Genomic DNA, 23,780 nt, shown 5'->3' with positions numbered 1-23,780 from the left:
CCTTTTGATTAACTTTGGCTTGAAGTGTACTTTATTTGATATGAGGATGGAAACCCTTGCTTGCTTCCGCAGTCCATGTGAGTGATATGATTTTTCCCAACTTTTCACCTTCAGTCTGTGTATGTCTATCAGATGAGTCTCCTGGAGTCAGCATATTGTTGGGTCTTTTTTAGTCCAATCTGCTGGACTGTCTTTTGATTTGTGAGTTTAAGCCATTAATATTTAGGGTTATTATTGAGACATGGTTTGTATTTCCAGCCATATTCGTTTATTTTTGTTATTTAACTTGACTTGGTTTTCCTCTTTGATTAGTTTTTCCTTTAGTGTACTACCTCCCTCTGCTGATTTTCATTGTTGTTTTTCATTTCCTCTTCATGGAATATTTTGCCAAGGATGTTTTATAGTGCTGGTTTTCTAGCTATAAATTCTTTTAACTTTTGTTTATCGTGGAAGGTTTTTATTTCATCTTCAAATCTAAAGCTTAATTTTGTTGGATACAAGGTTCTTGGTTGGCACCCATTATCTTTCAGAGCTTGATATATGTTGTTCCGGGATCTTCTAGCTTTCAAGGTCTGTGTTGAAAAATTTGCCGTTATCTTAATTGATTTCTTGTATATGTATTCTGATTCTTTTCTCTTGTAGTTTTTAAAATTCTCTCCTTATTCTGTATGTTGAGCATTTTTATTATAATGTACCTTAGTGTGGATCTGTTGTGATTTTGTACATTTGGTGTCCTGTAGGCTTCTTGAATTTGAATTTCCAATTCATTCTTCATGTTTGGAAAGTTTTCTGATACTATTTCATTGAATAGATTGTTCATTCCTTTGGTTTAGACCTCTATGCCTTCCTCTATCCCAATGACTCTTAAATTTGGTCTTTTTATGCTATCCTGTATTTCTTGAATGTTCTGCTCATGGTTTCTTACCATTTTCGCTGTGTGGTCTTTGTTCTTTTCAAGATGATATATTTTATCTTCATTGTCTGATGTCCTGTTTTCCAAGTGTCTACTCTTAGATCATTTCGACATTGAGCTGCATAAACAAATCCAAGAAGGAAAAGATCACCTCAACAGGAAGATAGAGGTTCTAAAATAAAACCAAACAGAAATCCTTGAAATGAAAGAAATAATAAACCAAATTAAACACTCAAAGGAATAATGCGTTAGAGAGAGGAAAGGTCCTAACCCAAAAAAGGAGCATTGTGTGTGCAAAGATCTGAAAGCAGACCAAGGTGAGTTAGTTTGGTAAATTAGAGGGAGAGTAGTTGAAGGTGTGGTAGGAAAGATGGGAGGAGAGAGATCATGCAAGGACTTTTAGACCAGTCTAAGAATGTTAATAAGCTATTCAGTGTTATGTTTTTAAAACTGGGAAGAGAGATAAGTTAAAGGTTATTTTGATTGTAGTGTTGAAAGCAGGTTAAGGTTGAACAAACTTAGATGTAGAATAGTTATTGTATTCGAGATAAATGTAATGAATGAGGTCTTGAATTAGGAAGTGCTTGTCTTTATGATGAATAGAAGTTGATGAATTTAAGCTTTATTTGGGATGCGGATTGATAGGATTTGGTGATGTGTTAGATTAGGATGTATAAGACTCTGTAATATTGATACTTTAGGCTAGCTTTCTTTGGTGTGGAGGGCTGTCCTATACATTCTAGGATGTCTAGCAGCATTCCTGTTTTTTGTCCATTAGGTGTCATCATTTGCTGGTCATGGCAACCAAAAATGTCTATAGTCATTGGCCAGTTCTTTGGTGAGCAAAATTGCCTCTAGTTGAGAACTACTGGATTAGATAGTGAATGTACTGAAGTTTACTCTGAGATTTCTGGTATCTATAGTTGTTTGCATAGTCTTCACTGAGTCAGAACAGAATGGAAATGGAAAACTGATGCGTGTTTAATAGAAATTGCCTTATGAGTTCTGTGGACATGTTGCCTTTAAGAAGCTTTTTAAATATCAAAGTAGATATTTAGATGGAATTCAGAGGAAAGGCATTGACTAAAAATGTATATTTGGTAATTGTCTAGAAAGAGAACCTTTTCTTGTGTCCAAGACTGACTAGCATGGGTTGAGAAAAAAATAGGAAACAGAAATGGAGACTAAGAGTACATATAACTAACTATTTTGGAAAATTTGGCTGTGAAGGGGCGGAGCTGAAGTTGGGAAGTTAGAACAAACACTTTTTTTTTTAACATTTTAAAAGAAATGTTAACTACATATTCATGTTCATAGGAAAGATTCAGTAGCAAGGGAAGAGATGACTACTCTGGAAAGAGAAGAATAATGTTTTCTGGAAGGTAGAAAAAGAATGGTTTTAATGTATAAATAGAATGATTGACATTAGGTAAGAGAAAAGCTTTCTGGAACTAGAGGATAGGAGAGCATAGGTGTAGATGCAGGGGAGGTTTGTAGATATGGTAGGAAGAAATTAACACAATATCCTTGGCTTCTTCCTGTTTTCTCTCTGAATTAGTATTCAAGGTCATTTGTGGGCAAGATGACATGGGATATTAGAGTTTTGAGAATAGTGGATTTACTAAATGCATGAAATCAGGGAAATGGTAGAGAAGGTTTTAAACATTTTTTGCTGGGTAGTATAGAGAGCTCACCTAAGATTGGTAATAATGAATTTATTATTAATAAGTCAGTCTGCCAAATCTGCTAGCCCCAAGGGAAAATTTGTTAGTAGAAATTTCCTTAACTACATTGAGGTTTCATATTCTGTATTTTGTACAACTAGAGAATTGAATTTTGAAAAGTATCTTCTGAATTTAACTTTTATTCTTGGTTTTAAAATCTTTTCTCCATTTTTCAGGTTTCTGTTTTAACAAACAGATCTCTTTAAACTGGAAATCTGAGCTACTTTTCTGAATTTTAACTTGTTTTTTGCTCTGGATTATAGGTGAATATATACTTTCCTGTACAAAAAAGAGCCTATGGAGAAATCAAGAGTTATCCAAGCTTCTGAATTTCATCTTTTATAACTATTCTTTGAAAATTCTGGTTAGTTGAAGTTATCATGTAAATCAGTTTAATCGATTTCAATTTTTTAAAAAATTTTTATTGTTGGTTGTTCAAAACATTACATAGTTCTTGATATATCATATTTCACACTTTGATTCAAGTGGGTTATGAACTCCCATTTTTACCCCGTATACAGATTGCAGAATCACATCGATTACACATCCATTGATTTACATATTGCCATACTAGTGTCTGTTGTATTCTGCTGCCTTTCCTATCCTCTACTATCCCCCCTCCCCTCCCCTCTCCTCCCCTCTTCACTCTCTACCCCCTCTACTGTAATTCATTTCTCCTCCTCGTATTTTTTTTCCCTTTCCTCTTACTTCCTCTTGTATGTAATTTTGTATACTCCTGAGGGTCTCCTTCCATTTCCATGCAATTTCCCTTCTCTCTCCCTTTCCCTCCCACCTCTCATCCCTGTTTAATGTTAATTTTCTTCTCATGCTCTTTGTCCCTACTCTGTTCTTAGTTACTCTCCTTATATCAAAGAAGACATTTGGCATTTGTTTTTTAGGGATTGGCTAGTTTCACTTAGCATAATCTTCTCTAATGCCATCCATTTCCCTGCAAATTCTATGATTTTGTCATTTTTTAATGCAGAGTAATACTCCATTGTGTCTAAATGCCACATTTTTTTTATCCATTCATCTATTGAAGGGCATCTAGGTTGGTTCCACAGTCTTGCTATTGTGAATTGTGCTGCTATGAATATCGATGTAGCAGTGTCCCTGTAGTATGCTCTTTTTAGGTCTTTAGGGAATAGACCCAGAAGGGGAATAGCTGGGTCAAATGGTGGTTCCATTCCCAGCTTTCCAAGAAATCTCCATACTGCTTTCCAAACTGGCTGCACCAATTTGCAGTCCCACCAGCAATGTACAAGTGTACCCTTTTCCCCACATCCTCGCCAGCACTTGTTGTTGTTTGACTTCGTAATGGCTGCCAATCTTACTGGAGTGAGATGGTATCTTAGGGTGGTTTTGATTTGCATTTCTCTGACTGCTAGAGATGGTGAGCATTTTTTCATGTACTTGTTGATTGATTGTATGTCCTCCTCTGTTCAGGTCCTTGGCCCATTTGTTGATTGGGTTATTTGTTATCTTATTGTCTAATGTTTTGAGTTCTTTGTATATTCTGGATATTAGGGCTCTATCTGAAGTGTGAGGAGTAAAGATTTGTTCCCAGGATGTAGGCTCCCTATTTACCTCTCTTATTGTTTCTTTTGCTGAGAAAAAAACTTTTTAGTTTGAGTAAGTGCCATTTGTTGATTCTAGTTATTAACTCTTGTGCTATGGGTGTCCTATTGAGGAATTTGGAGCCCGACCCCACAGTATGTAGATCGTAGCCAACTTTTTCTTCTATCAGACGCAGAGTCTCTGATTTGATATCAAGCTCCTTGATCCATTTTGAGTTAACTTTTGTGCATGGCGAGAGAAAGGGATTCAGTTTCATTTTGTTGCATATGGATTTCCAGTTTTCTCAGCACCATTTGTTGAAGATGCTATCCTTCCTCCATTGCATGCTTTTAGCCCCTTTATCAAATATAAGATAGTTGTAGTTTTGTGGATTGGTTTCTGTGTCCTCTATTCTGTACCATTGGTCCACCCCCCTGTTTTGGTACCAGTACCATGCTGTTTTTGTTACTGTTGCTCTGTAGTATAGTTTGAAGTTTGGTATCGCTATACCGCCTGATTCACACTTCCTGCTTAGCATTGTTTTTGCTATTCTGGGTCTTTTATTTTTCCATATGAATTTCATAATTGCTTTCTCTATTTCTACAAGAAATGCCGTTGGGATTTTGATTGGCATTGCATTAAACCTATAGAGAACTTTTGGTAATATTGCCATTTTGATGATTTTAGTTCTGCCTATCCATGAACAGGGTCGATTTCAATTTTTGAGTTGAGGTTAGGTTGAGGTTTGTTGATATTGATTATAATGTAAAAAGATGATTGTGAAGGAAGTATTCAAAATTTCGTGTGTAATGTTTAATTTTGGAAAGGAACAAATTTTGTGGCACCTATTTGCATCCTTAGAGGAAATATTTGGGGACAACTACCTTAGATAAGGACCTCTGTGTTTTTACTTTACGTGTCTATCAAAAAATTCTGGAAGCTGCACAATGTGTATTTATGTAGAGCAACCTAAATCAGAACTCAGCACAAAAGAAATCTAGCAAAAGATTATTTTTTTCTTTAATTTATAATGTAATTCTTCCTTTGATAAATTTGATATGTGCCCCAAAGCAATCAAATTCAAGGGAAAACAAAACAAAACTCCAAAATAAACCAGTAATATAAACTGCTTTTTCAGCCTGCCAATTTATAAATTAAGAAGGTTACACATTGTGTGCATACACAAAATCACAATAACTTTATCATGCTAACAAAGAGTGGGATGTTTTAGGCATATTTCTGATTGTATTTTATCTTAGAATTTGTTAATTTGAAGGGAAAGGGAATTCTGCATCAAGAATAAATTTAAACTTTTGTTAAACATCTAGCTTTAATCAATTAATTTTGGTTCTGGGAATCAAACCCAGGGCCTTATGCGTGCTAAGCATTACTGAAGTACACTCTTCAACCCTTCTAACTTTATTCTACTTAGTAAATTAGTACCAGCTCTTTCTGTATAGTTACATGTGTGCCAAAGATTAAGGTAATGAGAGAATGTGAGGAGTTGCCAGTTTTTATACAAATGCTTACAAAGCTAATAATCTGTTCTCTGGACCATATTTAATTTTATTTCTCTTATTTTGAAAGCTCCTTGCTAATGTGTGTTTGTTGTTTATAAGTAGCACTTAAATTTAGGCAAATACTGTCACCATTTTTTAATACATTGTAGTATATGATAAGGTCTTGGTATTTTTTCACTTTGTTTTATAAGGGAACCAGCTAACAGAGAGGTAGAGAAACTACTGAAAAAACTCTGAAAGTTTTGCCTCAAGCTTTGTGTATCAATATATTTAAAAACCCCACTGTATTCTTTTCTTGCCTTTATTATGGTTTGTATTGCCCTCCAACAATTATGATTTTATTGGTAATTTGACTTGACTTGCAATATTATAATTTTTTAAGGAAAAAGAATATTTACATTTGGAAGAAACTTTTTTTTTTAAATTAATAATAAAGAAAAAATTTTCTCTGGAATGAAAAAAAATTCTAGAAGTACCATTATGCATAATAGCTTGATATGATCTAAATTATATATGATTTCAGCCAGGGAAATTCTGTATCATACATACTGCCCCCACCCATTTTTTTTTTTTTTTTTAAGAGAGCCATGTCCTGAAATTCTATTTCCCTAAATAAGACAACAGAAGTCTTTTTTTTAGCATGTATGGGTTTTCTTTTAAGGTTTTGTCTCTTTTGGGTTCTGTGTGTCTATTGTAGAGTAAAATAAAATGATTTGATAATGTGAGTCCCTAAGTCAATGCCTAGATAGTGAGGAAAATTATTTTTGGGTACCAAGGATTAAACTCAGGGGCACTGGACCACTGAGTCAAGTGCCTAGCCCTCTTTTGTATTTTATTTAGAGATAGGGTCTCATAGAGTTGCTTAGCACCTCACTTTTGCTGAGGCTGGCTTTGAATTCGTGATACCCCTGCCTCAGCCTCCTGAGCTGCTGGGATTACAGGCTTGGGCCTCTGTACCTGACTAGGAAGATTCTTTTTTTTTTTTTTTTTTTTTTTAAATATATCTTCATTTTTTATTTTTATTTTTTATGTGGTGCTGAGGATCAAACCCAGGGCCTCGCACATGCTGTGCGAACACTCTACCACTGAGCCCCAGCCCCAGCTCCCCTGCCATGCTATCTTGCTTGTTATAACTTTATAAGTCTAGAAGTCAGGTAATGTATGTCCTCCAACTTTGTTTTTCTTGAATATTCTTGGTATTTTGCCTTTCCAAGTAGAGTTTTGTCAGTTTCTAGAAAGAAACCTGGGTTTTTATTTCATTTTCATTGAATCTATAGATCAGTGCTGGAAGAGTTGACATGTTTACCAATATTTTTTTGATCTTTGTATATCTCTCTCCATTGATTTAATTTAATTTGTATCAATATATTGTATTTTCATTGTACAAGTATAACATCTTTTGGAAAATGTATTTCTAAATATTTCATGTCTTTTGCTATTATCATAAATTTTTTAAAAATTAAATCTCTTTTTATTTCTGTGTGTTATAAATAGTTAATTTTTAGAAAATTTTAAAAAGGCCTTTTGTACTACAAAATTTTTTCATGTTTTCAGGGACATGTCTTTCTGGGGTGCTTCATTGTTTATAGTAATGTTACTTTGTTCTCATTTTGCTTATAAAAACTTGGGGAGTTGATGAGAATCATTTTCAGGTTTTTTCTTTAAATTTTCTTTCTGTTCTCATTCTCACTTGTTATTTGTGTATAGTGAGATGACTTTCCTATACTACTTTTAAATGAAGAGGATTGGGCAGCCAGCTTTCCTAATTCTGTGTCTCTGTTGTTGCATGGTATTTTCTCTTCTTACCTGCTTTTATCTAGGCCAGAATTTTTCACCATCTGTATTGATATTTCAGGCTAAATAATCTTTCCTTAGGGCTGGCCGGTGGGGAGCGGGGAGGACTTCTGTTTATTCTGTGCATTGTAGAAAATTTAGTTGCAGATCTGGCCCCTAATTGCCAGTGACACCCCCATCCTGTTAGTATAACCAAAAGTGTTTTTGAACATTGTTGACTATCCATCCCCTGGGAGTCAGAATCATTTTACACCCTTCCTTTGCCTCTGATGGTTCTGCCTAGTTTAGATTTCTCTTCCTGAAAGTCTCTGTGATGTGTGTTCCTTTGTCGTGGAAGGAAGTTTCATTTACTTTAGAAATCTTCAATTTTTCCATGACCCCCTTAATTGTAAATTGTAACCTGTGAAGCTCTCTGCCAGTGTTGGCTGCTATTTCACACCAAGTGAGACACCCATCCCCCACCCCTAATTTAGAGGATGGGGAACAGTGAGAGGAAGAAGGTAGCACCTATAGGCCATTAGATTTCTGGAAATTTGGTTGTAGGGTTGCCAAATTCCCTTTCCCTTATTTTTTTGTGATACTCTGTGTGTCTTGCTGCTATTGATGTTTGGCTCCTACTGGTCACATTCTGAAGTATGTCCAGTCAATTAATTATTTGTGTTATATTTGTTGTCCATGCTTTGTTTTGATTTAGTTTGATGTTTTATTTTATTCTCCTGCTTGCTCTTTTTTTGTGAGCAGATATCTAGGGATATTAAGAAATTATGTCTTTCATTGCCAAGTTGCCCAGAGTGCCTCAGCTTTCTTACAATGACTATTCTAAATATGATAAAAGAAAACATTTTAAAAGATGGATGAGACTTTTGCCTGGTCATGTCCATGGAAAACTAGATTCGAGGAGATTGAAAATACAAGGGAGAGAGTGAAAAACTGATGGTGGTATTTGCCCTTGAAAATGGACAGAAGGCTTAGTTATAAAAGTATTAGTAGAGAGATTAGCTTTGAACATGGGAAGGAAATAATTTGTCAGGAGAGGTAAAGAAATTTTCTTCATATCTCTTATTTGCAGGTCTGTTAGGAAGCTAAGCTTATCTGCTAGAAAAAGTCAGATAAGTTTAGGGAGCTCGAAGAAGGAAGTAAAGATTATGGAATGGTATGGTGAAAACTAGAAACAGTATCTAACCACAGACATAAAAATAATTGCTGAGTGATGCTAACTAAAGGTGCACTATGAATTTGAAAGACTTTAGGTTTTTTATTTTTAATTTTTAAAATTTTGTCTCTTAGTAGCTTAGATATAAGAGCAGAAAGAGTGGTTTTTGTATTGACCTAAGATTAGGATTTTGTCAGACAGGTTTAGAGCATGATAAGGAGGTGATGTTGCTAAGGTATGATAAAAGAGAGTGATTCAAGGGATGTATTTTGGGTACCAGACTGCTTAGGGAAGAATATCATACCATTCAGGTGCTGATTGGGAGAAAATGGATTCAAGGGAGTCTAGATCTCTTATGTATCTAAAGCAGGTATGAGGGGAGTAAGGAAGTTGGACAGGAGATTGAAGCCAAGATAGTATTTTGGAATTTAAAATTTCAGAGCCAGGGCAGTTCTGGTTTATTGTAAAGACCACATTATAGTTAGGAGTATATACTAATGAAAAGTATTGGTGTAAAAGAAGTTCAGAGGTGTAGTTTTTGTGATAAGAGCTCATTACAGATAAGGAAATCATTTACAGTGATAGCAAGAGTTGGGCTGGAGGGACAGTGTTAACCAGATAGGTAGACAAACAAGAGAGGTCATTTGATAACAATCTCACCTGAAGAAGTCAGGGTTAAGATATGTGTTATAAAAATAGAGAAGAGGGTAGTTTTCATGAGGGTAGAATAGCAGGGATTTCTAAGTCTGTTGTTATATTTGGCATTCATGAATGTGAATACCAAGGGCAAACTTCTTTAAAGCACCAGATAGTAAATATTTTGGATGTCACTCCTATGGTTTTTACTGCAAATTTTTGTTTTTGTAACTCTTTAAAAAATATAAAAACCATTATTTACTCATGAGTCATGCAAAAAACCTACAGTGGCCAAGGGTTGTAGTTTGATGACCCATAATTTTACCTGCTATGATTTTTGTATTGGAAAGTGTTAAAAAAGATAATGTCTGTTTATTTTAAAGATATTGTCATAATTGATTTACAATAAGTATGGCAATTATTTTGAATTTCTGAGTGAAACTTTTGCTTTTTTTTCCCCCTGTGAATTCAAGTTAAGTCAGCAGATACTGGAATTATTTGAAACATGTCAGCAGCAAATAAGTGACTTAAAGAAGAAAGAACTCTGTCGAACACAGCTGCAGAGAGAAATTCAGCTTTTATTTCCACGTATGTTTTATTTTTTATTTTTTATTTTGCATTCCCTTTAGATCTGTGCATTCCTTTTTAAATTTTAGATAATACCTTATAATTTTCTTATCTTTCTCTAGAAAGCAGACTTTTTTTGGTTGGGTCCTCTTTAAACGGATTTGGTACCCGGAGCAGTGATGGTGATTTATGCCTTGTTGTTAAAGAAGAACCAGTAAGCACTGAAACCTTTATTCCAAGTGTGTTTCTCATGTTACGTCAGTTAAGAAATTTCACATAAAAGTCATTGAGGAAAAGAACTTGCTATATTTTAGTTACTTCTTTGCATTTTCTGTTTATTGTAATTCTGGGAACTTAGGAAATGTTTTTTCATTTAAGTCTTATACACAATGAACATGACAGGAACTCTAGCATTAATTTAGTTCTAAATCTTTATGCTAGCTTCACTATTAAAGAGCTCTGCCTTTATTTTGACATGTAATGTGGGTTGGATATATTTATCAAAATGCAGCAAAGAAGAGTATGTGGCAGTATTATATTTTTGATATATTTTCTTTCCATTTGAATTCTCAGTGATTTCTATTTTTAATCTTTCTTTTTTCCCTTGAAAATATTATGGGGTTTAGAATTACTGTTTTCGAGAAAATAGATTTCACTTAAATTTAATGTAAGACTCTTGTGATTTATTCAGTTTTATATTCTAAGATATTTTGGCTGTGTTCCTTCTTTTTGTTTTTATTTAGCAACCAAATGGTGTTATTTAATATTATATTTATTTGAGTTTCCTGTTAACTGGTCTTTTGTGAATACCTTAATACAATAATGACTGGCGTTTGTTAAGCTGACCTGAAGCATCTGAACTACCAAAGCTTAAATTAAGTAAGTTCAGTGTAATTTTCATAGGCCATATTGTGTTCTGCATCATTAAAAATACAAAAATCTATTAATGGTAATGTATATTTTTACTATTCATATTATTCCACTAACAGAAATGAGTTCTAGTTACTGAAAATGAGAAACAGATTTATTCCAGGAAAGAAACTCTAGTATTTTTCTATACTTTGAAGTCATATAAAAGGACAAGTGGGGGGCTTCAAATTATAAGCATAATGGAGTTCACAAGAGTTTTAATTAAGAATCTCATGCAATTAGACCACACTAGGCATATTCTACTTATCTTCCTGTCTTAATCATGTCTGAATCATATTGTAGCAGCTTATACTCAAACTGAGACACCATAGATATAAACCTGTCCTTATGTAGTTCAGAGATTAGAAAGGGAAATACAACTTGTTGAGAAGGTTAAAATTTTGTTTTATTGGAGGTTACTTTTTGTACTTTTATACAGAAGGAAATAAGATGATATATGGCTGTTTCAAACTTGTTTTCAAGTTGTATTTTAAGTTTAAAACTAGGAATTGAGTTAGAAGTGTGGATGTGAAAGAGCATTAAAGGTTAGCTTTTTCTATAATGTAATCTAGTGTGATTTGGAAAATAACTCTGAAGAAAAGGATACCTGTATGTTTTCATTTTGTTGAGATACTTTAAGAAAATGAAACACTAAGCTGAGAAAGATAATGAAAAAACACTTTATTTTTAACTTTTCAGTGTTTTTTTCAGGTAAATCAGAAGACTGAAGCACGGCATATACTCACTTTAGTCCATAAACACTTCTGTACTAGACTTTGTAAGTCTGACATGCCTCAAGTTCATAGTCATCTGACTTATTTATTAAAAATATCTCTTTATTTTATTTTCTGGTAAGAATTGTTTAATTTCTGATCAGGATAGGTATAATGTGGATCCTTTTTTCCAAATAAATTCCTTTTAACGTTTGATTAAAAAGTGATCTTTTATTCAACGTATCTTTATTGAGCTCACTTGCAGAATATCTCACTGGATGCAGTGAGGGATTCAGAGATACATAAACTTTAGTCCTTTTTCTCAAAAGGTTATAGAATGTTAGGGAAACTAAAGTATGGATAAATAGCTATAATGTAAAGTATCTGAAGTGCTGAAAGAGTGATACAAATAAAGTCCTGTTAGGTATTCATGTGAGGGAGAGAGAATTACATCTGTTTTGTAATGATATCCATCTTTACTTGTTTTAAAAATAGTATCCCTGAACATGAGGCCCAAATGTATTACTCCAGTAGAAAGCAAAATTGTTAGCTTAGACCATTTTATTGCAAGATTTTATTCTTTTAATATGCTGACTCTAACCAGATTTTAATGTACATGTTAAGCCATCTTGAATAATTTATTTTAAACATCAACAGAATATTAAATAAAGTTGAAATCTCACTGATTGGATGATGTTGGAAAGATGTTTGTCCGTTTGTTTAACAGATACTCACTTTGAGCTTGAAAATACAAAGTCAAGTAATGAGTTCTGGCCTTGAACACCTTAGATCTATTGTAGGAGAGGAATAAATCATGTGATTTATTTCCGTGAATATAGTTATTGCATCCATAAAAGAAAGCAGTAATTTATACCTTAAATGGTGTTTTAATAGTTTTTATTAGAATTGTAAAATATTTTGAAAAGGGATCTTGCAGATCATCTTATTCAAATAAAATGTTTTGTTTTGTTGTTTTTTCCTTCTTTTTGGCATTTGTAGTTAAGGAAACTGGTGATCACTGGGTTAGTAACTTGCTTGTGAGGCACAGTTTGTTCATGTCAGAATCTATACTTGTTACTCAAAACTTTTAACTCTTAATTTTAGTTTTCATTTAGCCTCACTGAATTCTTGCATGTAAATTTTATTTTGACGCTTGGTGTATTTTATGACTTTAATGGCTAAAAACATTAACAGAAAAATTTCATGTTTTTTTAAAATTTATTTTTATCCTTTTTAAAATCTGATACTATCCTTTTCTGTAGCTAAAAAATTAGGAAATTGCTCATTTGGGAAAGGTTTATAGAATTACCACTTTGTACATTTCTTACAATGTAAACGTATTACTTTGAACTCAGAATAAATGTTTTAAAAAGTTTGATGGAATAAAAATGTTTTCTTTCCCTTAGAGAGTATACTTACTAGAATGTGTCCTTGCCTCACATACCATGTTACAAGTATTTTTTACATTTAAGATTCTTTGTGAAGATGATTTTTGTGGCTATCATTTCTTACTATGTGCCAAACCAGAATTTAGCTACCCGCCTGTTGCTAGCCTAGATATTTTTTCATTTTTATAATGTTATGATGAATTAATTTATAGGTACTATCAGATTTTAGTACCAATTACCATTAGTACCATTGCTGAAAATAACCTTAATACAAAGTCTTCTAAATGGTATTACTAGATTCTTCAGTTGTAGAAGAATTTAATAATGTCCTCATTTCTTTGCTTTCTTTCTCAAAGATAGCATTTTCTTAAGTTGTTTTAGCTTAGTAAGATTACTATTTTTAAAAAATGTGCATTGGAACGCTATGAATTTGAGAAATATTAGCATATATTCATATTATCTTTTCTCCTTCAGCTGGCTATATTGAGAGACCTCAGCTGATTCGAGCAAAAGTGCCAATTGTGAAGTTCAGGGATAAAGTCAGGTAAGTAATTACTGAACTCTTTTTTTTTTCAGATTATTTTTTGATAGTTATGTAATTTATAAAATTAAGATACATATATTGTAGCACAACAGTTTGTCTTCATCAGTTTTAAAAAATTGGCTGATCTTTAAAATAATTTTAAAAAATAGTCTCAGTAATCTTCTTCATGCTTAACTGTACTTATTCTCTTTAACATTTGAGTATTTGAGACTTCCAGTTTAAAGAATATATACATATTTATATTTGGATTTAAAAAAATTGTTTTAGACATTGATGGACTTTTATTCATTTATTTGTATGCAGTGCTGAGAATCCAAGCCAGTGCCTCACACATGCTAGTCAAGTCCTTCTACCATTGAGCCCCAACCCCAACCCTTATATTTGGATTTTTAAAAGATCTCTTACCTTTGGGAAATGTACTTCATCCTCCAGAACATAATCTTAATTGACAAAATTTGATGTGTGTATATACCAAAGGGTTTGTTATAAATATAATTATCATAAAACAAGTTATATTTCATTTTAATGAAAGAAACCTGGAATAATAAACATAAATACAGCAAAATATACTTATATCATTTAAAAGTTTATATTCTTTCTATATATTATTTTAGCCTGGGCTCTGAATTCCTTAAAAATGTTTGATTAGAATCTTGTATATAATATCTGAATGTAAAATGTAAGTGGTTGGTTAGGCATTTATTATTGATTAATTAAAGAGATCTGTTGTTTTCTAAAAATTGATAGGATTGTGGTAAATCAGGTTTTTCTAGCCCAGTTTTACAAAAGTAATGCTAAAATTATAGGCATACACAAGCATACACATAAACAGAGTTGAGCTTTCTTATTCATGGATTCTGAGAACATAAGAATTTGCCTGCTTGGTCAAGTTCATTTGTATCCTTCTACATCAATGTTCATTTACTTTTAGTGGTCATTTGAGGACATGCACAGAATGGTAAAATATTTTTGTTTCCTAATACCCATGCTCCCAACCGAGAATGAATAAGGTCACACCCTGCCTTCTTGTTTCACTTTTCATATTGCAAACAGAGTTCCTCACAATCTAGTTAGTACCAGATTTTTCACATTTTTGTGCTTTTCACTGTTTAGAGTGCCCTCAGGTATAGTACTACCATGTGTTCCTAAGTGGAAGAAGACTGTGGTATGCTCAAGAGAGAAAACTTGTTAGATAAACACTGAGTTTATGTTTTTGGAAAAGTTTTTTTTTTCTTGTCTTTTTTAGTGTTTTGCAGAGTGGGAGGTTAAATCAAGAGCCTTGTACATCCTGTTGAGTTCACTGTTGATAAATTAACAATGTATATAAATACAGTGTCTTTAAACAGAAACACAATATAAATATAAATCAAGGTTAAGTTATTGACATTGATAAAAATGTTATCAAGCTGGCAGAAGCTTAACCCTGTGTTTTCCCTAGAAGTAATGGTTCAGTATTTGCTTATTTAGCATTAGTATCAACTTTATAGAATATAACTATTGTGAATAGCAATAATTGATTCAATTTATTTTATTTTTTGTAGTGCTGGAGATCAAACTCATGGCCTCAAGCTTGCCAGACAAGCATTCTGCCACTGAGCCACATTTCCAGCCCTAATGGGAATTTGGGCTCAAATTTAAACTAATAATAATGCCTGGCTCAAGCCTTCCCTTTCATTCATTTAAATATCCATCCAGTATATAAATATTTATTGACTTTCTGCCAAGTAAAAATGCTAGCATTTCTTAAAATAAAGATGTAAAATATATAAGCTAAATTAAAAAACTAGCTAATTGTAATAATCTAAAATAACATATAGTTGTATTATAGTTATATAAATAATTTTTTTTACTTAAGATTATTATACAAACTTTTTAAAGTGTTCTCTTTAATCACCATTTTACAGTTTTTATCTATAATGAACCATAAACCAAAAAACAACAAAAACCCTCTACTTCTGATACTCAAAGCTAACTGATGTTAATATTTTGGTGTAAACCTTTCAGTCTCTTTTATGTGCATATGAATGTATAAGCTTTTAAAAATCAAGATTGAGGGGCTGGGGATGTGGCTCAAGCAGTAACGCGCTCGCCTGGCAAGTGTGGGGTGCTGGGTTCGATCCTCAGCACCACATAAAAATATAATAAAGATGTTGTGTCCACCGAAAACTGAAAAAAATAAATATTAAAAAAAAATCAAGATTGAGATCTATTATATTAAACCATATACCATGAACATTTGTTTATGTCATTAAATATTTTTGGTAGCATTGTTTTTAATGGCTTTTATGGTATTGAGTAAATAAACTATCATTAACTTAACCATTCTCCTATGTTTGAACATTTGGTTTGTTCCAATTTTTATCTACTGTAAATAGCATTTTGTGTATAAGTCTTTCCATATTGAGGATTACTTAATATTTTTAGAAGTAGTATTTGAGGCAAGTACTGTGGATAGTTTTAAAACTCTGAATTCATATTTTTGGAAAAGCTTTTTTTTTCCCCTCATCCAGTACTGGCAATTGAACCCAGTGCATGCTAGGCAAGCATTCTATTACTGAGCAACATGTCCATCCCCTTGGAAAAGTTTTTAATTGCTGACTAGTTTCTACATAAGTGATTTTTCATCTTTTTTGAGTTATATGGAAGAAGTACAAATTGGGTTTCAGTGCATACTTACACAAGCATAATTAAAGAATGTAACTCTGTTGTTACCATAAATTTCCCAAAGCCAGATATGTATATTTGAAGTGTTAATACTACTATCTATTTTTATTAATAGGCAGGAATAGTGGAAAGATTATAAGTTTGCTTTGGCTTTCCAAAACAAGAAAAACTGAAATGGTAAATTTCAAATTTTATAATTAAAAGCTATAGAAAGGAATTTTACTCATTTTGGCAATATTGTACAGAAAAATTTAATATTTAGAAGAAATTGAATCTTATGTGGATAATAAGTGGAAGCGACTTATATAAAGTAATCCTTCCTTGCTTGTGGATGCCATCGTTAATGTAGGTTCTGTTATTATTGCCCTATTTTCTAAGTGTGGTTTGCGTGATATCTTGTTTTCTTAGAAGTAACCCTTTTGTCACTTGTTTGAGTATTATAGCTGTTCCCAGGTATTAGTAGCTACATTTGACATAATTTTTTCATCTGCATTTTATTTGTCTTTTTCCCTGTTGTTTTAAAGTGTATAATACTATAGTTTCCTATTACCTGAGAAAATATAACTTGGTAGGGCAGCTTGCCCAGAAATGGGTTTGCTTATCTGGAAAGATTTTAAGATTTTAAAATTTCCTTTATTTATGATAATTGAAGCCTCATCAGTACCTTATGGATCTTTGAACAGTATCCCAGATTATATTTTTATAACACCAAATCACATTAAAATGATATCTTGAGTGTATTATTTTTCTTATTTCTTTAGTGCCACCTTTAAAAAACAGATCTGTAGCTTTTCAGCCCATGTTTTTTGCATCATTAGATGGGTTGACATTGTTTTAATTGCTAGGGAGGGGAGAGTTCTTTGGCTTGAACTAAAGGTTTTTTGTTTTGTTTTGTTTTGTTTTTTTAAATAGTTGTGTGGAGTTCGACTTGAATGTAAACAATATTGTTGGAATAAGAAACACATTCCTTCTTAGAACTTATGCCTACCGTAAGTTTTTGGTTTATTTCTAAGTAATTGCCAACTTCTGTTTTTCCTTTATTCTCTCTTTTTTTTTAACATTTATTTTATTTATTTGTGTGGTGCTGAGGATCGAACCCAGTGCCTCACATGTGGTGGGTGAGTGCTGTACCACTGAGCCAGAATCCCAGCCCCTTTTCCTTTATTCTTTATTCCTTTTTAAAAGATGTTTATGTTTAAGAGGTATAGCAATATCACTTTAGTTGTGTTTAGGTGTGATATGTCTTATTTTATTATTTACATAATAGGTTGCTACATTAAAATTATATACTACCAGAATTATAGGTAGTCAAATACATTTTTAAAAAAAAACTTTTTTATATGATGGGAAGGATTAAACCCTAGTTTTCACACATGTTGGCAAGCGTTCTGCCACTGAACTGTCTGTAGCCCCAGCCCCTCAAATGCATTTTAGTAAATGGTAATTTTTAAAAAGATAACCAAGGTGAGATTAGAAGTAAGTCACACATTTATAGTGAACAGAGCATTTAGTATACAACGAGGTATAGAGTTGAGAAAATATATAAATTTTCAAAGAAACTGTAATATCTTCTTACATTTTTAAGTTTTAATTTTACTTGCAGTTGAAAATCGAGTTCGTCCATTAGTGCTGGTCATTAAGAAATGGGCAAGTCACCATGAGATAAATGATGCCAGTCGTGGTACTTTAAGCAGCTATAGTCTTGTACTGATGGTTTTGCACTATTTACAAAGTAAGTATTGTGGGAGTTTTTCAACTTTTAAAACTTAAATGCAGTTAAACTTCATTATTGTGTCTTTCATGTTGACTTTATCTACAAATAGCATTGTATTAAAAGTTCATTCTAAAGTTAACAAAACTGTGTTTTCTGTTTGTTGTTTTGAATGTTTAAGAAGTATTATTCCCTGGAAAACAAAGTTTTACTGTGTTTTCATTTTTTGACAGTTTTTCTGTATCCAGTTTTGTATTCAAAAAACTTTCACTATATTGTGAACCTATTATTTTGAGGCAGACAGATGTTCAGAAGGCCTATAAAAATAAGCTCAAGCACCATTCATCATGTTTTTTATTTTTTATTTGAAACAAATTAAATGATTTTCTTGTTGGTCAAAGAAGCATTTAATCTGTATTCCACAATTAGATTTTATCATTGCAGGACTCTTTTGTCAGATTGCCTGCCAGATTTTAGTTCAGCCCAGTTAGCTATCGTTTATGAAGCTATTCTGATAAAAGCCATACTTGTCATATACAAAAAGGCTAATAAAATGGTCTCTTGTAATTTGTTTCCATTTGTAAGATGGGTGTGAAAATTCTTATAGTATTGAGAATTCCCTGCAAATGTGGAACAGATTGACAAGATCTGATTGAAACCTTTACTTTCATGTTTAATAACCTTTTATATGTGCAGTCTAAGATGTTCTACTCAGTTGGATATTAAGATATGTTAAAGAGAAAACTAAAGATTTGTAGTTAAAACCAAGGCCCTAAAATGTTTAATCAATAACTGTTGAATGTATGAATATCTGGTGGTATGAGGTTGAGTGAAAGAAAGACTTGAAGCTAATGTGACAAAAGATGATTTACTAGGATGTTTAGGGCCTCACCTGTTTTAAGTTGATATTTCCCAGTTTAGAATCTTGGTTTTTGAAGATTATACTAATTTACTATTATAAATTAATATAATTTATTTGTTCATTTCATAATTATTTGCTGAGTACCCACTTAGTAAATGCTAGGCATTACTCTCAGGACTGGAAATATAGCAGTGAACAAAATAGAAAACCAGTTATTTTCTTCATGGGGTTTACATTCTCTACATGTAAAAATTGACATTTTAATGGCTGTTATCTACCATAACATGAATTATTAAGAACTGTTAACGTTGGTGGGTTACTAATAAAATTGATTTGATAGAGTCTTATTGCTGTTGTTTGAATTGAGCTCCTGGCAGATCACCATCAGGATAAAATATGTTCTCTGACAAATTCATTACAACAATTCAGGGATTATAAGAAAATCAATTTTAAAGCATCCTTTTTTTTTTTGGTATGTTAGTACTAGGACAATTTTTTATTATTAGAATATTTTCAATCCTTGCATATGAAGGACCACAGTGGGATAAAAAGACTTGACTTAACATCAAGTCAGTTTAGTTGGAGATTGCTGTCATGTTACAAAAAACAAGAGATACTTGTTTGATTTTTTAGAACTTTTTGAATTTTGGAATGGGGGACTCAGAATAAAAAGACATTTTCTGACAGCTATCATGGGCTGGACACTTTTACCACTTAAACTCATTTGCCTTCACAGAAGGCTTACAGGGTAGGTGCCACGATACTAAGTCCCACTTCCCAGATGAGGAACACAGAAGCATAGAGAAGTCACTTGCCCAGAGGCACTCATTTTGCAAGTGCCAGTCCATTCCAATTTAGCACATGAGAGAAGGAGAAGCAGAGAACTTGAGCTGTGCCCAAGTGGCTGGCTGAAGAGTGGATTTAAGAATGCAGCTGGGGTCATCCTCTCTCTTAACTGGATTCAGGGTCATCTTTGACAGGTCTCTTGGGTAGATATTTCTTCATAATACTCTTCAATCTGATCCTGATGGTGTGCATGGAGTGGGGAGGGCCAGAGTCACAACCTCGGGACCCCACCATGAGCCTCAAAGCTCCTTGCTTCAAGTAGAAGTGGCTTCCTGGTGTGGTGCAGGACAAGGCAGAAAGCTGGAAGGAACCCTGCCCCTTTCCCCCTCAACTCAATGCCCCAATCCATGCTGCTCCCTCTGCAGTGCAAGATGCTCCTGCCACTGCCACCGCCGCGAGCGTCTGGTCTTTAAAACATCCTTTTATTGCATTATTTGGTGCTTTTTATATTTAGGTTCTGAGACAGAAAGTAGTTAATAGCAATTTTGTCAAGAATAGTAAAAATCAGGGCTTGGAAAACTGAGATAATTGGTGTCCTTATGAAACGGTTTCTGTACTGAGGATATTGAAAATTGGGAATTCTTGATATGGTGAATCAGAAATCATCAGTACTGGGGAGTACAGTTTTGTTTATTTTTGGGAGACTATTCAAGTTCAAAGGTGTGATGGGTTTTTGGAAATTATTTCCAAAATTCTGGACTAGCATAAGCAATTATATATTTGCAATAAATGAATGAATGAATGAAGTTACTTGCAGTTCAATCAGTTATTCAGCCTCAGCATTTTGATTGGTGAAAGATGAATAAGATTCCCATTCTCATTTAATTTGTCCTTTTCTTCAGAATTATTGTATTTAAAATAAGTTATAATTTAGTGTCATTAAAATTATTTTATATTTTTAAATTAAGTTTGAGTAAATCATGCATACAGATCATAGGAAAATCTTAAAAATACACTAATGTGGAAAAAAGAAAATAACAAATTAACTATACCACCCTCAAACATTGTTAACATTCGTTTTATTTTTTTCTAACTTTTTCTTTGTCAGGGTTTTGTTATCTATCCAAATATTAAATGCCAAGTTCAGTTCTGTTAGTTCCAAATTTTTGAACAAATGAATTACTGTAATAAGTATGCATTTGTTGGGTTTTTCCTTTTTCCTTGGCCTGAAACTTGGTAGTGGTAAATAGATAGTATTCTTACTTTTTTTCTCACCTGTGCATTGGATATTATGGCATTATTCCCAGACTTTTTGATTTCAAGGAATAGTGAAATTAAAAAAAAAACTAATCTTTTTTTTTTGTGTGTGTGTGTTATTTATCAGAACCAAAAAAGTGGTACTGACTGCTACCATGACTTGATTTTAAAAAATGGTGCATATTAACACCAAAAAAGCAAGATGGATAGAATCTCAGAATAATGTAGGTACCGTCTCAAAATGGGATAATTGTTACCTCCTTCCCACTGCTGACACATCTCAGTTCAGGAATCTTTCTTCTCTGGTGATTAATTCTAGGATCTTTTTGTTTTTCATATTTATCCCAATTGAGATAGACTTATCACTAGTTCTAAAGAAAATCTTGATTATACCTTTCTGTCTGTCTCTTACCTTTGTCTGAAGATAGGGTGCCATTGCTTGCCCAAAGTATTTGTGTTACTCTTAATTTTTATTAGATGTCAACCTTTATAATTCCTTGTTCATCAAAGCATATATATGCTCTTAGCATGAATATGCCATTTTAGGTTCTTAACAGAATTTAACCTACTTTTTTTTTTTTTTAAAGAATTTAACCTTTATTTGATTTATTTGTTTTTATGTGGTGCTGAGGATCGAACTCAGGTCCTCACTTGTGCTAGGCAAGTACTTTACCACTGAGCTACAACCCCAGCTCTATTCCTATTTTTTAATCAAAAGTTTAATTGCAAAATATTTATAATAAGTATTGTAGATGTAGGGTTAAAATCCTTAAATTGGCAGTTTTAAAAAATAACAGAATGGAATTCATACTAATATAATATGGTAAAAGTGTTAATTTATGTTATCCCTTCTAGAAAGCAGTACTGTAGTATTTATGTTCATATCTTTTGATTCAGAGGTTCATTTCTAGGAATTTATACCTAGCTGATAATCAGGGAGGCATGTATGGATATATATATATATATATATATATATATATGGTTGTTTTTCATAGTGTTTGTTGTAATAAAATTAGAAATAAAATTAGTTTTTAAGAATAGGGGAATATTTAAACAAATTATATATCCTGAAATGAAAGCTATGTAGCCACTAGAAATCATATTTTAAAGATACTTCATGATATAAGAATATACTCTTGATATACTGTCTTATAGAACATAATGCCAATTTTGTTTGAAAATAGTTAACTATTGGTATTTGTGAATATATTCGTATGTACATAAATACTGGAAAGGTGTGTGCCAAAATTTTATTGGATTATTTATGGACAGTTGGATTTGTTTTATATTTTACTAATAGATGTTTTATACTAAATATTAAATAAGGTAGTGTATTTTCTTTTTTTTTAAATTTTAAATATTTTTTAGTTGTAGATGAACACACAGCATCTTTATTTATTTTTATGTGGTGCTGAGGACCGAACTCAGTGCCTCATGCATGCGAGGAAAGCACTTTTCCACTGAGCTACAGCCTCAGCCCCGGTAGTGTAGTTTCTAAATTTGAAATAAAATGAAATTTATTTACTTATTGAGAGACTTAAAATAGTTTAAATGGGCCATGGTTTAGGAATGAGTTGTCAGAAAGGTTAATAATCTTCCTCTTCATTGTTAAAAAGTTTCAAGCTCATCATAATGTATGTATTTTTATTATTGTTTAGTCTAGGATATACATTGGTTTGATGATTGATTTGCCTCTTTAGAAGGATTTGAATTATAATGGTGGCTGTTTTAGATGCTATTTTATATATCACTAATCATTTAGTTCAATTTTACATTCAATCTGAAACATATTTCTATTCTTTTTGATTATCTTTTCTGATTATCTGTGTATTATACTTCACTTTTACTAAAAATTGAATAGATTAAAAGGATTCTCATAAATATATATTAACATATATTATAATATATAATAATATTTAATATATAATAATATACCAGTCACATACCATGCCTAATGCCTATTTGTATTTTATTTTAGTAGTGTATGGTGGTATGCAAGTATAACCCCATGTACTTGGAAGGCTGAGGCAGGAGGATCACAATTTTGGGGTCAACCTCAGCAATTTAGGAATTTATATCAATATATAAAAGGGGGAAAAATCAGCAAGAGGGGGTGAATAGAGGGAGAGAGAGCAAGCTCACGTTTGCTCACTGATATAGCCCAGTAATAGAGGACTTGCCTAACATACATGAGACCCTGCATTCAATCCCCAGCACCTAAAAAGAAGGAAAAAGATTTTTGACTAAAACATTAACATTCATAAATTTCCACAATCTCTGCCATGTTCTTTTATTCTTATTGGTTACATTAAAAGTTTTAATTTGATTGACTTCTTTAGAAAAATGTACTTTAATCATAGGCACATTGTTGCAAGCAAATTAAAAATTCAAACATTCGTATTTTACCAATGTAATGAAATCATGCTAAATGTATTTTCTGTTTTGTTTATGCATGTTTTATTTTGGTAAAATGCTCCCATTTACTGAAGTGGTTTGTGTTAAAGGCACTATTATCAGTTAATTCTGGGTCTTAGAGAACAATCAGCTACCAGAGCTAATGTGTAACTCTATACTGGCAAATTTAAGGTACTTCTCCATCAGTAAATTAGAGTGATTGGCATTAGAAGTTGCTTTCTTGATAGTCATTATCTTATGCGAGGGAAAAAGAAATATATAAGAAGACTGTGCAAGGTGTATGGAACAATTCTGACTCTGCCACAAAGAACTAGTTTTTGTTATTGGTCAAGTTATTGTGCTTCTCTGGGCTTCACATTCTCATCTGTAACATGAATAATTGGATAAAATAACCTCTAAGTTTTGCTAAACTTCTTAAATATTTTAATATCCTTTTCTGCCGTTAACAAAAGAGACATCCACTGTGTGTAGAAAAATTGAAAAAACTAAAGTGTTTCCTAGAACATATTTCAACAATTAATAATAGACTGCATATATTTGAAAAGATTAATCAAAGGATGAAAGGGAAAACCATCGAGAAGAGATTTTAGTGATAAAGGTAAAATATCAACTGGTTAGAAATTATAAAAATGAATATTCATGGAATGCTTACCTTGTTCCCAGTATA

At 32.5% G+C, this 23,780-nt stretch overlaps 1 protein-coding gene across 4 annotated transcripts in view; it reads left to right on the top strand.

Annotated features, from left to right (window-relative positions):
* Positions 1-23,780, top strand: part of TENT2 (terminal nucleotidyltransferase 2) — a 58,664-nt gene that overhangs the window by 16,621 nt on the left and 18,263 nt on the right. For 2 of the 4 annotated variants that reach the window (XM_081284756.1, XM_081284755.1), the window contains exons 6-11: positions 9,771-9,885; positions 9,987-10,078; positions 11,473-11,551; positions 13,349-13,418; positions 16,995-17,071; positions 17,686-17,814. In XM_081284756.1, the coding sequence (XP_081140882.1) occupies positions 9,771-9,885; positions 9,987-10,078; positions 11,473-11,551; positions 13,349-13,418; positions 16,995-17,071; positions 17,686-17,814 (562 nt within the window). Of the gene's footprint in view, positions 1-9,770; positions 9,886-9,986; positions 10,104-11,472; positions 11,552-13,348; positions 13,419-16,994; positions 17,072-17,685; positions 17,815-23,780 lie in introns of all 4 variants that reach the window. The other 2 variants (XM_081284757.1, XM_081284758.1) reach the window with 2 other exon arrangements.

This window comes from Spermophilus citellus (assembly GCF_964194105.1).
Source record: "Spermophilus citellus genome assembly, chromosome: 1".
Classification (NCBI taxonomy): domain Eukaryota; kingdom Metazoa; phylum Chordata; class Mammalia; order Rodentia; family Sciuridae; genus Spermophilus; species Spermophilus citellus.
The sequence above is the reverse complement of the archived record's forward strand: the minus strand, read 5'-3'. Positions and strand labels throughout refer to the sequence as shown.